The sequence below is a fragment of the Poromitra crassiceps genome (assembly GCF_964638095.1).
Source record: "Poromitra crassiceps genome assembly, chromosome: 2".
NCBI lineage: Eukaryota > Metazoa > Chordata > Actinopteri > Beryciformes > Melamphaidae > Poromitra > Poromitra crassiceps.
The window spans coordinates 12,685,257-12,701,470 of NC_139624.1; the positions used below are offsets into that span (position 1 = coordinate 12,685,257).

Below are 16,214 nucleotides of genomic sequence, written 5' to 3' on the forward strand. Positions count from 1 at the left end.
CCTGTTTGTTTGAGCTAGCAGAGCTACAGACAGTGCATCACACATCACAGCTGTTTCAGATCAGTTAGATATGTAACGTTACACCAAAGAAAGATTTACCAAGTGTTCAGATTTAGCTATGAGTGGAGACTGATGCCGTTGATACTGTAAATGCGAGCACAGCATTAGCTAGCCCAAGAGCTAACGTTAGCCTCAGACTAGTTTACGAACAACGTAAAATATCCTGAAAACACTGAATACAACAAACCAAGTGAAGCTAACGTTATTTCACAACGTCAACACGGAAAGCTGTTTCTCACCGGAGTCAACACCGTCGGTTCGTGGTTTGTGATGGTCATGTTGGAACTTGGAGCTACACTGCCCTGTGCACAGCCCCGGTTCGTAAACGAATATAAGACTTCCGGTTTGCGGCGCTAGCGAATATAAGACTTCCGGTTTGGACTTTCAGCCTTCAGAGTAAAAGCGGCGTAATTCATGTTTTTCAAAGGCATAGAAAAATGGTTAGTTCGCAGATTAAAACAATAAACAAAGCATCTAAACGAAGGTATACAATACAAATGATGTTTCTGTTTAACACCAACTGTTTTAATAACATTGAGAACGCTCTTCTCAGTATGTAAATGGATAAAAACCTGTTCACTGGAGTGCTAGCCTTTACAAATTGGACACTGTACAGGTTTGTGTTCAGAGTGGGAGCTTGCCAAACATATGCACGCGCTCGGGGAGACCTCCTCTATGACATCCCGCTCTCAGCTAAGGCCAGTAGGAGTAAAAAAAAGAATATGGCGGCCCGTCAAACCCACCCAAACGCCCTATGGTGACATTTCGGGACTGCCGTTGGACAGTGGACACCCCTGTGTCGAAAGTGGCAGCACAAACGATATATGCACGCGCTCAGGAAGACCTCATCTATCACATCACACTGTCAGCTAACCTCGGGAGGAGTAAAAAAACATGGCAGGCCGCAGTAGCGGAGCGTACACCGGGGCAGAGGGTGCGCCCGCCCCGGGCCCACTCCCATCCAAAAAAAAAATTGTGTTGCATGCCAGGCCAGCAATTCAATCAATAGACAATAACATTGGTGTGTTTAAATTTAGATGTTCCACTAAATATGGCTAAAACAGATTCAAACATGCAAAAAAGGCAAAATTTTCTTCGCCGCCGGCCTTAATTGGGGGGGGGGGGGGGGGGCCCTAAGAGCTTCGCCCCCCGTGGGCTGATAGGGTCGCTCCGCCCCTGGCAGGCCGTCAACCCACCCAGAGGTCATTCATATTGTCATTTCTGTACAAATATTGGACACTGTACACCCCTGTGTCGAAAGTGGCAGCACAAACGATATATGCACGCGCTCAGGAAGACGACCTCTATCACATCACACTGTCAGCTAACCTCGGAAGGAGTAAAAAAAAATGGCGGCCCGTCAAACCCACCCAAACACCCTATGGTGACATTTCTGGACTTTGGAATAGACTGGTCAGAATGTCTGATCAGAGACTCACTAAAAATATATTTAATTGGGACATCACCCATAGTCACCCTTGGGCAAATTAATTGAAATCCCTATTTTATTCGAACGACTTGTCTTTTATTTTTCATAACAGGCTACTTTGTAGTCTCGGTTTCCAGACGTTTGGTGAGCGGCGCCAACAGCGCCACCTAACCACCAAACGTCTGGGAATTTCACTGTCAAAATCTTTCTCTTCGAGCCCGGCGAGAACTGCCGGCAGCACAGATTCATTGTAGACGGACACTGTGATGTGGGATCCACAAAGACTTGACGCCAACGTTTTAAATAAAAAACAAGTTTCTGCCATAATCCATCGACGGTATAGGCTATTCGTGTCCCGTAGCCTGTGTGTGTGCAGGAGCACTGGCAAACAAACGTTATAGGCTGGTGGTGACACTTGTAAATTTTGAGGGGACCCTCAATCATTCTTCCAGATTAAGGTTTGAATTAAATTTGCTTTTGTTTTTATTAAAACTGTCCCGACTCCATGGATGTTATACCGGTATAAAAAGAACAAGGGGTCCATGTTTTGAAACGGTAGGTTATATTACTCCAAGTACAGCGGAATATTTCAGTGAACAGATAGCATAGTGGTAGAATAGCCGGCTGGTAAATTGTAGATCCCGAATTCAAATCCCACTCACGGCAGTATTATATTTTTTGAAAATGTAGCATAAATTGTTAATCTGGACACAATTATAGCTTTATGTATAAAGCTGCTGAATATAGGCTACTGAAGTTAAGCTGAAGTTAAGCAACTAAAGACGCTGGTGAAGGAAAAAGATGCGAGAATTGATGGTCTGGAGCGAAGAATGGAGGAACTGGAGCAATATACAAGAATGGAGGACGTGATTGTAACAGGCCTGGAAACGAGGCATCGCTCATATGCCTCAATGGCTGGAGAAAAAGGAGCCGCCGGGGAATCCCGGCCCAAAGAGCTGGAAACGTTGGAACGGCAAGTAATAAAGTTCTTTGAATCAAAAAATATAACGATACAGAGTACCAATGTTGCGGCTTGCCATACGCTCCCAAGGAGGGACAGAAACACAAAACCTGCCATAATCATTCGTTTTGTAAATCGGAAGGACAAGACTGAGCTGATGAAGCAGGGCAAGAAGTTGAAGCACACAGGAGTGTACATGAACGAACACCTCACCAAGAAGAATTCAGACATCGCCTGGCATGCACGTCTGCTAAGGAAAGAAAACAAGATTCAAGGAACGGGGACGCGTAACTGTAAAGTGATGATAAGGCTAAATGGATCGCCGGAGGAGGCCAAAATCATCACGATACGAGAGCTCAAGGACTTGGACCCATACAGATGAGTTATGCCAGTGTTGCTGTAACCTACGGACAATTAATTTTCTTTCTCCTTTTGGACAAATTGCTTTTTTTGTCTGTTTTTTCTTTTTCTTTTTTCTTCTTTTTCCTATTATCAAGATCGGATTATTGGACGATGGATACATGTTTGGTACGGAGTGTCCAGACGAGCGGACTGGTCTTATCTGGGACACGGATCAGCGCGCCAGCAGAGAACCTGCAGGCGGTCTGGTCTACCGGGTTACCGTCCGTGGTGATGCCTGCAGAGCTGGCTGGAAATGAGGAATCTGACGGGTAAATAAAACATTGACTATAATGACTGAAAATGATGCAAACCTATTGTTTCCGTTTGGAAACGAGTCAGACGACGATGAAGAGGATTTTGCTGATGCGGCTGTAGGCAGCACGCACAAGAACTCTACAAATGGGTATGATGACGAGCAACCAGAACGAGTATAAAATGTATGATATAGCAAATTACATTGACCCTGAAAGCCATTTCTACAGTAATATAAATATAAAATGTGAGTACTATACAGAGGAGGGTTTCAATAATCATATAAAAATGGATGGTGCCTTATCAATAATTCATTTTAACACAAGAAGTCTATACACAAAACTAAAGGACATGAAGGATTATTTGAGTAAGTTTAAAAAAAATTATGTAATTGCAATATCTGAAACTTGGTTGGACGAGGAAAAAGTTAATGATATGCAACTAGATGGATATGAGTTGTTCACTACCAATCGAGAAGGTAAAGGAGGTGGTGTGGCCTTATATATTGACACTGCTTTTAGATGCAGTAAGGTGAAATCTATGTCAAAAACTATAGAAAACATTTTGGAATGCGTAACGATTGAAATAAAACTCGAAAAAATATCAAACATAATTATTAGTTGTGTATATAGAACACCAGGAACTTCTGTGAACACTTTTAATGAACAGTTAGCAAGCATATGGGATAAAGTGAGTGATAATAAAGTCAAGATATTGTGTGGCGATACCAATGTAAATCTTTTGAATTTACATGGGGACAGAAACACAACAGACTTCATTAACACAATGTACAGCCATAATCTATTTCCAGTCATAACAAAACCTAGTAGAATCACAACAGATACTGCCACGCTGATTGATCATATTGTAGCGTTCCAGGTAATCCAGGTATTACCTGTAATGTGATGTGCAATAGAAGTGTCTCAAGTGCAGCTAGGAACTAATGTGTGCGGGTGTGTTCCTAGGGGAAACGGGGTATATATGACCAGCGGCCGCGGGCCGGATGTCAGTCTAGCTATGGAGGGAGCGAGACCGGTTGTTGTGTGTAGAGCTAGCGGTGTGAAGCTAGCTGCTAGGAGCTAAAGGAGCCTGTGAATAAAGACCCTGTACCAACTACAACTCTCCGTTCCTTGGCGTATCACCGATACGTTACATTGGTGCAGAAGTGAAGCGGTAACGCCTGATTTCGGTCGAGAGGGGAGAGAGTGAGGAGGAACGGCGGAGAAAAGTTGGAGATCAAAGGCTCGAGCGACCTAGCAGTAGCAAGCTAGCTGTGTGAGCTAGCTGCTACGAGCGCCACGTGTGATGGTGCGCTTAGAAGAATGCCTGTCGGCGAACGGGAGAAAAGAAGAGCTGACGACAGAGATCAGCTCGGCGCTGGCGGCCATGGAAACCCGTGTGTTGAAAGAGATCAGACGGCTGTTGGAGGCGACACCAGCCTGGGCAGAGGGGCTTATGGAGCTGCTACAAGAGGTCGCGCAGCACGGAGAGAAGCGGACGGAGGAGCCGCAAAGACTGTGTTGGAGCTGTGGAGAACCGGGCCACGAGGCGAGGTGGTGCCGAGACGGTTCCGGGAGACGGACCGGGCATGCGGAGCAAAGGTACTGGGGACAGCAGGGAGCCTGCTGGGCATGCGGTGGATCGGGACACATAGCTAGAGAGTGTCGAGAAGCTGTCGGGGACTGGAAGACAGCGAGAGAGGAGAGACGTGCAGGCGGCGGACAGGTGAGGCTTTGTTGGACTTGCCAGTCGCCTGAACATTTAGCTAGAGACTGCACTAAGAGTGCGAACGCTGGAAGAGACACACAGCCGGGGGAGCAGCCGGAGCAACAGGCAGAGGAGCAGCGGAGTAGCGGAGCAGTGGAGCAGCCTGAGCTACAAGCAGCGGAGCAACGGGGCAGTACAGAGCCGATTGTTCTGGGCAGGAGAGTGACTGTTGAGCCGGCCCAGGCTAGCTGCTCTGCATACCAGCCGGTAGAGGGGGACATCATCATCAGCGACGAGACCATCAGGAGAGCGGGGATCATTTTGAACAGCCAGAGGGAAGTGAGCGACATCACCTGCAATGCTGTTACAGTCGGGGGAGCGGCGCTCGTGTCCCCGGGGGAGCGAGAGGGGTCAACGCTGGAGGAGCCGGCCCAACCAAGCCGCTACACAACCCCCACGGCTGCACTGCAGAAAGTCGAGGTGGAGATCGACGCCGATGGTGTCCGCCCTGCTGTCCTCAACACGCCGCCCCCTGGGGGAGCGGGACGGGAGGACGAGCGAGTGCAAGACCGGGAGGATGAGAAAGTGACTATGGAGGATGTCGATCTGGAGGAGTGGATACGCAGACAGACGGAGGACGCTAGCGTTGGACCGGTGCGCAGGTGGGTGGCGGCCGGATGCCGGCCTCGCCTGGAGGAGATGTGCATGTGTTCAAGTACCACGAAGGAACTGTGGGAGTTGTTTCCGGACCTGAGGGTGAGGGAGTCGGGGATTCTGGGGTTGGATGGGCGCGGGAAGAGTGGCAGCGTCGTGGTGGTGCCCAGCTGCCTGCGGGGACTGGCGCTACGGGGGGCGCACAGGGGCCGCAGGGGTCAGGGGCATCGAGGGCCTGAAGAAACACTCAGCCGCCTTTGTCGAGTTTTCTACTGGGTACAGATGAAGGGAGACGTAGAGGACTACTGCCTTAGCTGTGTTGACTGTAATGTGCTTCAGGTGGGACAGAAGCTTTGAAAGGGGGGATGGAAATGATGGTGGTTTAAATGAAAAATTAAGAAGTTGCTGGGAAAAGAGAAATAAGGTAAATGATTGGGGTTATTGTCGAACTGAAATGATATGTGGGTTGAATTGAAAATGAGTGTAAAGAAAAGAAGGGGAAAACGTAAATGGGTTTGAGTTAAATTGAAATGTGTGTAAAAAGATAATTGAAATGTGGGTTGAATTTAAAGGAATGGGAAAAGATGGAAGAAATTAAAAGAAATGCAAATGGTGGTGGTGGAACGAAAATTAAGAAGTAGTGAAATAATAAGAGACAAATTGGGGGAATACAAAATGTTGTGGGGTGGTGTGTTTTGGTACAGGGGGATATGTGTGGGTTGTGGGTGTCAATGTGGGCATTGACTAATGTTGGGTGAGGAGTATGTAGTGTTCCAGGTAATCCAGGTATTACCTGTAATGTGATGTGCAATAGAAGTGTCTCAACTGCAGCTAGGAACTAATGTGTGTGGGTGTGTTCCTAGGGGGAAGGGGGGTATATATGACCAGCGGCCGTGGGCCGGATGTCAGTCTAGCTATGGAGCGAGCTGAGACCGGTTGTTGTGTGTAGAGCTAGCTGTGTGAGCTAGCTGCTAGGAGCTAAAGGAGCCTGTGAATAAAGACCCTGTACCAACTACAACTCTCCGTTCCTTGGCGTATCACCGATACGTTACAATATATTTACAAATAAGATTTAATTAAATATCGAAGCAGGACTACTTTTACATGACATAAGTGACCATCTTCCTGTATTTGCAGTTTTCCAGAATGTCTTTAAAACAAAGACGGAAAAAAAGATAAATACATGCAATTTTACTAGACATAGAATACCTGAAGCCATTGCTGCCCTTGAGCTGGACTTGAGTACTAAAAGCTGGAATGAGGTATATGTCATTAGCGATCCCAACCAAGCATATGAAGTGTTTTTGACCACATTAAGGATGGCCTATGATAAACACTGCCCACTAAGAAAACACACCAGACAGCACCTCCTAGTGGACAAACCTTGGATCACGAAGGGGATAGAAATTGCATGCAAAAAGAAAAATGTCCTATATAGAAGATTCTTAAAATTAAGAACCAAGGAAGCTGAAAATAAATATAAGATATATAAAAATAAATTAACAAGTATTATGAGATCAAACAAAAAAGACTACTATCATAAATTATTGGAGCAAAATAAGAGTAACACCCAGGGTATGTGGAAAGTGTTAAATAACATAATAAAAAATGGTGCTGGAAAAGTAGAGATACCAAACTATTTTGTTAAAGATAATAATAAAATTATAAATAAAACTATAGATATAGCAAATGAATTCAATAACGTTTTTGTCAATGTTGGTAACAACCTAGCAAATAAAATTGTGGAGCAGAGTGATGGAGCTGGAACGTGGAAAATTGGAGACACCATGCAAAACAATCTACACTCCATTTTTATTAGTAGGGTTGAGGAACAGGAAATTATTGATATCGTGAAAAAATGCAAAAACAAAAAGTCCACTGACTGGATGGGTTTTGATATGAAATTAGTAAAAGATATTATACAATATATTGTAAAACCACTGACTTATGTATGCAATCAATCCTTCCAAACAGGTATATTCCCAAACAGCATGAAAACAGCAAAAGTAATTCCAATTTATAAAAATGGAGATCGACACCTATTCACAAATTACAGACCCATTTCCCTGCTTCCACAGTTCTCAAAAATTCTAGAGAAATTATTTGTCCACCGACTGGACGATTTCATTGGAAAAAACAATCTATTGTGTAACCAACAGTATGGCTTCAGAGCAAATCGGTCCACCTCCATGGCAGTGATGAAACTGACAGAACAGATTTCCACTGCCATTGATTCAAGGGTTCAAGGGTACTTTATTTGTCACATACAATGTCATACAAGGTAAAACATGCAGTGAAATGAAATAGGATTTGGTCTCTGCCTTTACACTGTGTCAAAGAAAGAAAGAAAACAACAATAATAACAATAAAAGACACAGAACATAAGAGTCATAAAGTGCTGATCATAAAGTGCTGTACAGTATTTTACCGTATCCTAAGTAAAAAGACCAAATAATTTAAAAAGCAGTAGCCTAACACGGCCTGCATAAAAATACCATAATCGAACCATAAATAATTTTAGAAAAAATAATAAAAAAGCATGGCAACGTCCTACAGTTTCTACTGTCTTGCATTTATCATGCGGACAGCCTGGGGGAAGAAACTATTTTTCAGCCTCTCAGTCTTTGCTTTCAGGCTGCAAAGGCATCTCCCGGACCTCAGCAGGGTGAACAAGTGAGAATCAGGATGTGTGAGATCCTTCAGGATTTTTTGAGCCCTAGCTCTCACCCGCTTTGAATATATATCCTGGAGGGTGGGCAGAGACACTCTGGTGATGCGCTCCGCTGAGCGCACCACCCTCTGCAGGGCTGCCTGGTCCCGCTTCGTACTATTTCCGTACCAGGCTGAGATGCACCCAGTGAGGACGCTCTCGACGGCTGAGGAGTAGAAGGTCTTCAGGATGGATGGTGCGACCTTGAACTTCCTCAGCCGCCGGAGGAAGTACAGGCGCTGCCTGGACTTCTTAAGCGTGTGCTCGGTGTGTAGGCTCCAAGTGAGATCCTCACTGAGGTGCATCCCTAGATATTTAAAGCTGGAGACCCTCTCCACAGGCTCCCCCCCGATGGTCAGTGGGGTGTACCCGCTACTCTTCTTCCTCCTAAAGTCTACCACCATTTCTTTTGTTTTACCAACATTCAAGGACAGGTTGTTGGACTGACACCACAGCGCTAGGTCCGCTACCTGGCTGAGGTAAGCCTGCTCGTTATTGTCGGAGATCAGACCCAGCACCACGGTGTCGTCAGCGAACTTGATGATGGTAGTAGAGCTGTTCGAGGCCACACAGTCATGTGTGTAGATATTATAGAGCAGCGGGCTCAGGACTCTCCCCTGGGGGGCGCCTGTGTTGAGGGTCCGTGAGCTCGAGGTGACGCCACCGCCCACCCGCACAACCTGGGGGCAACCGGTGAGGAAATCTAGGACCCAATTACATAGTTGAGTATTGAGCACCAGTGACCTCATCTTTGCTGCCAGGTGGAGGGGGACTATGGTATTGAATGCTGAACTGTAATCAATGAACAGCATCCTCACATAGTTCCCCCTCCCCTTGTCCAGGTGGGTTAGACAGGTGTGCAGGAGGTTGGTGATGGCGTCATCCCTAGACCTGTTGGGTTTATACGCAAATTGGAGGGGGTCGAATGAGCTGGGCAGGGAGGAGCAAATGTGTGGTTTTACTAACCTCTCGAAGCATTTCATGGCCACTGAGGTCAGTGCCACTGGACGATAATCGTTCAGACATGATGGTTTATTGTTTTTGGGCACTGGGACAATGATAGACCGCTTAAAGCAAAGTGGGACTGTGGCTAGGGCTAGAGATGTATTGAAGATGTCTGTGTAAACAGACATCTGATAATAAGGAATATACAGCTGGTGTGTTCATAGACCTTAAAAAGGCTTTCGACACGATTCATCATGAAACATTACTGACAAAACTGGAATATTATGGTATTAGAGGGGTAGCACATTCCTGGTTAAAAAGTTATCTTGAAGATAGATATCAACATGTACAAATTAACAATGATAAATCGGATATGCAGAAAGTAAAATGTGGAGTTCCTCAAGGATCAGTTTTGGGTCCCAAACTTTTTATTTTATACATCAATGACATCTGTAATGTGTCAAACCTTTTGAATTATGTTTTGTTCGCGGATGACACAAACTTATTCTGCCATGGGGAAAATCTGGAAGAGCTTCTGAAGACAATGGAAAGAGAATTGAACAAACTTAAGACTTGGTTTGATGTAAACAAATTATCTTTGAATATAAGTAAAACAAAACTCATGATATTTGGAAACAAAAAAATAGAGAATGAAGTCACACTGAGGATAAACAACATCAAAATTGAAAGAGTATATGAATATAAATTTCTGGGAGTGCTAATTGACCATAAATTAAGTTGGAAATCTCACATAAATCTTGTCAAAAGAAAAATGTCTAAAACCATTGCTATACTTTACAGATCAAAAGATATCTTGAACCAAAACTCATTATACCTACTATATTGTTCCCTTATAGTGCCATATATGGCATACTGTGTGGAGATATGGGGAAACACTTACAAAACCAACATTGAGCCAATTTTTATCTTACAAAAAAGAGTTATACGAATAATCAAAAGAGCAGAGTACCGTGAGCCCAGGGTTGGGTAGGTTACTTTTAAATAGGAATCCCTTAAAGTTACTTGTTACTTGTTAAAAATTGTACTTAGTAACGTAATCTGATTACCACTATTTAAAAGTAAAGTAGGGATTACTTTCAGTTACTTTTGGATTACTTTTTTTTTTTTTTAATCCAGCAATGTCCCATTGGGATACAAGATCTCTTCTTCCAGGGAGTCCTGGTCAAGAGTCCTGGCTAAAACCCTTATTTAACTAGATGAAGCATGTTTTACCATTGATAACCAGATAATAATGTTTATACCAACATGAAGTTAAGGAGAATACAACAAGAGTTATTTTTAAGACCACTTCAATTTACGTTATGGGTATTTTTCATGATGTGGAGTGGAAGACGCAGCTTGTTGCTTTAATCTTGAAACACGAAGTGAAATGCTGTAAGCACTTCTGCCCTGTTGACTCCACGCCTGACCCAACTTGCTGCAGCTTTGCTCCGACTGTCCGACATCCGTGAAAAATAGAAGCCTTGCGTATCTTTTTCGGAGAGCTCCGGATCGTCGGAGCTGGGACGGAGTAGACACGCAACGCAGCAGAGTAGGTGGGAGTTGACACAATTAGAGTGGAAACGTATCGGCTCCGAAGCCGTACCGCAGCGCAGACGGACCGAACACGGACTCAGTGGAATGTGGCCGTAAGTGAAAGTAAAAACCTCTCGCCCCATGCCGACTAGAGCAGCGTTTGTCAGCAGCACGGGTATCAGGCGGATACATTCAATGCCACTGCCTGGCAGCTCGTAGCTGACAGCCCCACACACAGCCCCACACACAAGCGCCTATACTGAAAATTATATTTTCAGTAGAATCCATGTGGAAGGCGCTTGATCTGTCTAAACACTGAGCGAACGTAAAAGTGCTGTTGCTCCGCCTCGCTCATCCTCGTCACAGTCAGTCACTGGCACCAGGCTACACCGTTTCTTGTTGTTATTTTGTAAAATGAATGAAGAGGCAAGGGCGAATGTAATCCCGCCTGTAACGTCGTTACTATACCCCCGTTACTGTAATCTAGATTACACATTTTAAAATGTACTGTGACAGATTACAGTTACTGTTTTTTTGTAATCAGATTACGTAACGGCGTTACATGTAATCCGTTACTCCCCAACCCTGCGTGAGCCTACCAATGCCTTATTTATAAACTTAAACACACTAAAATTCTGGGATATAGTTAAGCTTCAAACCTTGTTAATAATGTTCAAGGCCAAACACAATCTACTTCCAGAATGTCTTCAGACGCTGTTTGAGATTAAAAATACCCAGTATGATCTTAGAAGCACAGGCAATTTTGAAACAACACGGGCAAGATTAAACACTAAACAACATTGTGTGTCTGTGAAAGGGGTAGGCTTGTGGAATTCCTGTGAGGGGGACTTGACGATGTGTGGTTCGATTAGTGCATCCAAAAGTTTAAAAACAAGACGATAAGTAGGTATAGAGAGCTAGACTAATCATGTATTATTGTCATTATTTGTGGATCATGAAGCAGACTAATCATGTATTATTGTCATTATTATGGATCATGAAGCAGATTAATCATGTATTATTGTTATTATTTATGGATTATGAAGCAGACTAATCATGTATTATTGTCATTATTATGGATCATGAAGCAGATTAATCATGTATTATTGTTATTATTTATGGATTATGAAGCAGACTAATCATGTATTATTGTCATTATTGATGGATCATGAAGCAGACTAATTATGTATTACTGTCATTATGGATCAAGAAGCAGACTAATCATGTATTGTCATTATTTATGGATCATGAAGCAAGAAAAAAAGATAGAAAAAGAATGAAAAATAAATGAAAAATAAAAATAAAATAAACTAATAAAAAAAATAAAAATAAAAATAAAATAAACAAACAAAGACAATTAAAAAAATAAACTAAAATAAAATAAAATAAATCATGTACAACTATTAAATATGCATTATAAAGTATGAGCAGGAAGCATGTTCTTCTTTGTTTTTCTCCTTTTTTGTTTTCTTTTCTTATAAAGATTCACACTTGTTTTTCTTTCTTTGTCATGTGCTGTATGTGAATAGGGTGGGCAAAATAAGCTTTTAGCTTCAGCCCATACCTTTTTTTGGTCAAGATCTATGTAAAATGTGTTATGTCTATTGTTTTTGATTATATGAAATAGAGGGTATTGTACATAGTGTTTGGATGACCAAAAATAAAAATCTGCAAAATCAAAATATACACTGTGTACATAGCAGAATAAGTGAACATGCCCATTCATGGTAATGGTCATATTTCGACGTCAGTTTGATGTTCCCGCGTAGACGTCTAAATCATCCCCAAACCGGCATGTGATTTGGCCACGTCCTGGACGTCACTGAAAGACGTCATCACAACGTTATCATGATGTAATTTTGCTTGCTGGCCACTGATGGTCTGTATCCAACTCCGGCTAAATAAAATAAAATAAATTAAATGTTTTATGCAGCTTTCATTTAAGTTCATACAGCCTGCAGTGACCGCAGTGGCGTGTCCAGACTTTTTTTTACCAGGGTGGCACAAGTGGGGCACAGACTTATGAAGGGGTGGCCAGGAAGGGACCCTTTTTGACATTTTTTTTTACTTTTAGCCAAAAAACACACGCACTCGCTCGCACTGTGCACACGGCACACGTCAAAATAGCGTTAATTTACCATGTTTGTCCCAACTAGATCCCCACTAGTATCTGTGTCTGAGTCTACAAAAACATAAGTTGCCATTAGAATGATTAATTAATACACAGGACAAGATGTTACTATCCCTTGTGCCAGAATCCGAGGAAAAACACATTTAGAAGCCCAATCCAGAATAAAACAAGCTAACACCTGAAGTCATGTAGAATATGGAGGAATTCATATGGTTGTATTTTAATACTTTTCATGATATGGCATTTATGTAGGCTATCGCACTAGTATCTTATATACAATCAATAGGCCTATCAATATCTATGTTCTTAAGAATGTATAGACATATAAGAAGCCTATATGGTTATATCTTAAAGTCGAGCTCAAATGAAAAATGACTTTCTATTTTAGATCACATCCCTGGTTTCAGTGCACCTATCTAATAATTTATGCAAAAAAAAAAATCAAGTTCATTTTTCAGGATTTCATTCATAACTGCAATCTACACAGTATACGCCAACGTCAGTCAGTACCAGAGCACTTTCCTATTGTGGCTTTAATCACATTAAATCACAATGACAATAAATAAAACAAAGCAAAGCACATGTGAATGTGGGCTGATAAAGGTATGAGGAAAGCCACTCTGTCCACAGGATCATCACAAAACTCCTCATCTCAGGCTGTCGCCCCCAAGTCCGCCGCTCCCGTCCTCGGCCTGACATCCAGCGTTCCCACACATTTTCATGGATAACATTTCAAAACTTTTCCAGGACTTTTCAAGGATCCATCATGTTAGCTGTGACACTGAATCAATACCAGAAATTATTACTACACTGGACAAATAGCTCTTTATATTGGATGTCTGATACTGAGTCAGTGGGTCACATTACATTGGGGGGGGGGGGGGGGGGGGATTGGGGAATAATGAATTTTCCATAAAACTATTTCTAAAAATAGAAAAAGCACTAGAATCCAAATTCATGTTCAATGTGCCGCACGGACATGAAGAAACGTACGTGATAGTAAAGAAAACATCACGAAACGACACACAGGGCTACGTTACGTCAACAGCTACAGAAAATAAATTTGCCGTTGTGTTACTTTACGTGGAAGATTACTATTGTTTTTTCGTAAAAGTTTCAAGGATTTGACAAATTCCATGAGTTTCCCAGGCCTGGGAAATGACATTTTGAAATTCCACGACTTTGCCAGGTTGTTCATGACAGTGGGAACCCTGCACACCTGCACAGGTCCAGGAGAAACCGGAGTCCCTGACGTGTTCGGATCTGTCTGGAGGTTAGGAGGGCTGCCGCGGGCCTTCTGCAGGTGTGAAGCCCTCTGTCTCCATTCTCTCCTTGTACTTCAGGAAGTCCCTCCTCTTGGCGAAGTACTTCACCTGCAGGGAGAGATGAGAGGCAGTTACTTCAGGAAGTCTCTCCTCTTGGTGAAGTACTTCACCTGCAGGGAGAGATGAGAGGCAGTTACTTCAGGAAGTCTCTCCTCTTGGTGAAGTACTTCACCTGCAGGGAGAGATGAGAGGCAGTTACTTCAGGAAGTCTCTCCTCTTGGTGAAGTACTTCACCTGCAGGGAGAGATGAGAGGCAGTTACTTCAGGAAGTCTCTCCTCTTGGTGAAGTACTTCACCTGCAGGGAGAGATGAGAGGCAGTTACTTCAGGAAGTCTCTCCTCTTGGTGAAGTACTTCACCTGCAGAGAGAGATGAGAGGCAGTTACTTCAGGAAGTCCCTCCTCTTGGTGAAGTACTTCACCTGCAGGGAGAGATGAGAGGCAGTTACTTCAGGAAGTCTCTCCTCTTGGTGAAGTACTTCACCTGCAGGGAGAGATGAGAGGCAGTTACTTCAGGAAGTCTCTCCTCTTGGTGAAGTACTTCACCTGCAGGGAGAGATGAGAGGCAGTTACTTCAGGAAGTCTCTCCTCTTGGTGAAGTACTTCACCTGCAGGGAGAGATGAGAGGCAGTTACTTCAGGAAGTCCCTCCTCTTGGTGAAGTACTTCACCTGCAGGGAGAGATGAGAGGCAGTTACTTCAGGAGGTCTCTCCTCTTGGTGAAGTACTTCACCTGCAGGGAGAGATGAGAGGCAGTGACTTCAGGAAGTCTCTCCTCTTGGTGAAGTACTTCACCTGCAGAGAGAGATGAGAGGCAGTTACTTCAGGAGGTCTCTCCTCTTGGTGAAGTACTTCACCTGCAGGGAGAGATGAGAGGCAGTTACTTCAGGAAGTCTCTCCTCTTGGTGAAGTACTTCACCTGCAGGGAGAGATGAGAGGCAGTTACTTCAGGAAGTCCCTCCTCTTGGTGAAGTACTTCACCTGCAGGGAGAGATGAGAGGCAGTTACTTCAGGAAGTCTCTCCTCTTGGTGAAGTACTTCACCTGCAGGGAGAGATGAGAGGCAGTTACTTCAGGAAGTCTCTCCTCTTGGTGAAGTACTTCACCTGCAGGGAGAGATGAGAGGCAGTTACTTCAGGAAGTCTCTCCTCTTGGTGAAGTACTTCACCTGCAGGGAGAGATGAGAGGCAGTTACTTCAGGAAGTCTCTCCTCTTGGTGAAGTATTTCACCTGCAGGGAGAGATGAGAGGCAGTTACTTCAGGAAGTCTCTCCTCTTGGTGAAGTACTTCACCTGCAGGGAGAGATGAGAGGCAGTTACTTCAGGAAGTCTCTCCTCTTGGTGAAGTACTTCACCTGCAGGGAGAGATGAGAGGCAGTTACTTCAGGAAGTCTCTCCTCTTGGTGAAGTACTTCACCTGCAGGGAGAGATGAGAGGCAGTTACTTCAGGAAGTCTCTCCTCTTGGTGAAGTACTTCACCTGCAGGGAGAGATGAGAGGCAGTGTGCTATGCTTTAACCCAGGAGGCTGTCAAACTCATTTGAGTTCACGGGCCACATGTGACCTAATGTCTCAAGCGGGCCAGACAAAATCAACAACAACAATAATCTATAAATGACAAAACCTCACAAATTTCCTGATTCTTTGACTGTAAAGAATTGGGCTGACAAGTACATTTTAAGAACACATTTTCACATAGGGTTATCTCAGCTACCATCAAACAAATGATCAAATCTACTGTCTGTAACTGTGCGTTACAATTGATGGCAACTGTGCAATCTTCTATAGTCAAGGTTAATGAAAATAGTTGACCATTTAGTGACAGAAAACATGAATAGGCTACTTAATATGTAACTTGCTCCTGAAACATCTCATCCTTCACAAGTGCATCGCATTGGATTGAAGGACTTCTCAGTGCAATTTTCACACTTTGCAAAGTCATGCTGTGGGCCGGACTGGACCCTTTGGCGGGCCGGTTCTGGCACCCAGGCCGCATGTTTGACACCCCTGATTTAACTCATTCCCCGCCAGGGTTTCAAAGGAAAAGTCACCAGCCAGCGCCAGGGTTTCTGTCTGAGCATTTTCAGTGATTTTCCGGGAGCCACAGA

The 16,214-nt window shown here is 43.8% G+C and overlaps 1 protein-coding gene across 1 annotated transcript in view; it reads right to left on the reverse strand.

Moving 5' to 3' along the window:
* LOC310798368 (uncharacterized protein) overlaps positions 1–9,158 on the reverse strand; it is a gene marked incomplete at both ends in the record, with an annotated part of 92,189 nt that extends 83,031 nt beyond the window's left edge. The window contains one exon of the mRNA XM_083660908.1: positions 8,193–9,158. Coding sequence (XP_083517034.1) covers positions 8,193–9,158 — 966 coding nt within the window. The remainder of the gene's footprint in view (positions 1–8,192) is intronic.
* Positions 9,159–16,214: the final 7,056 nt, after the last annotated feature.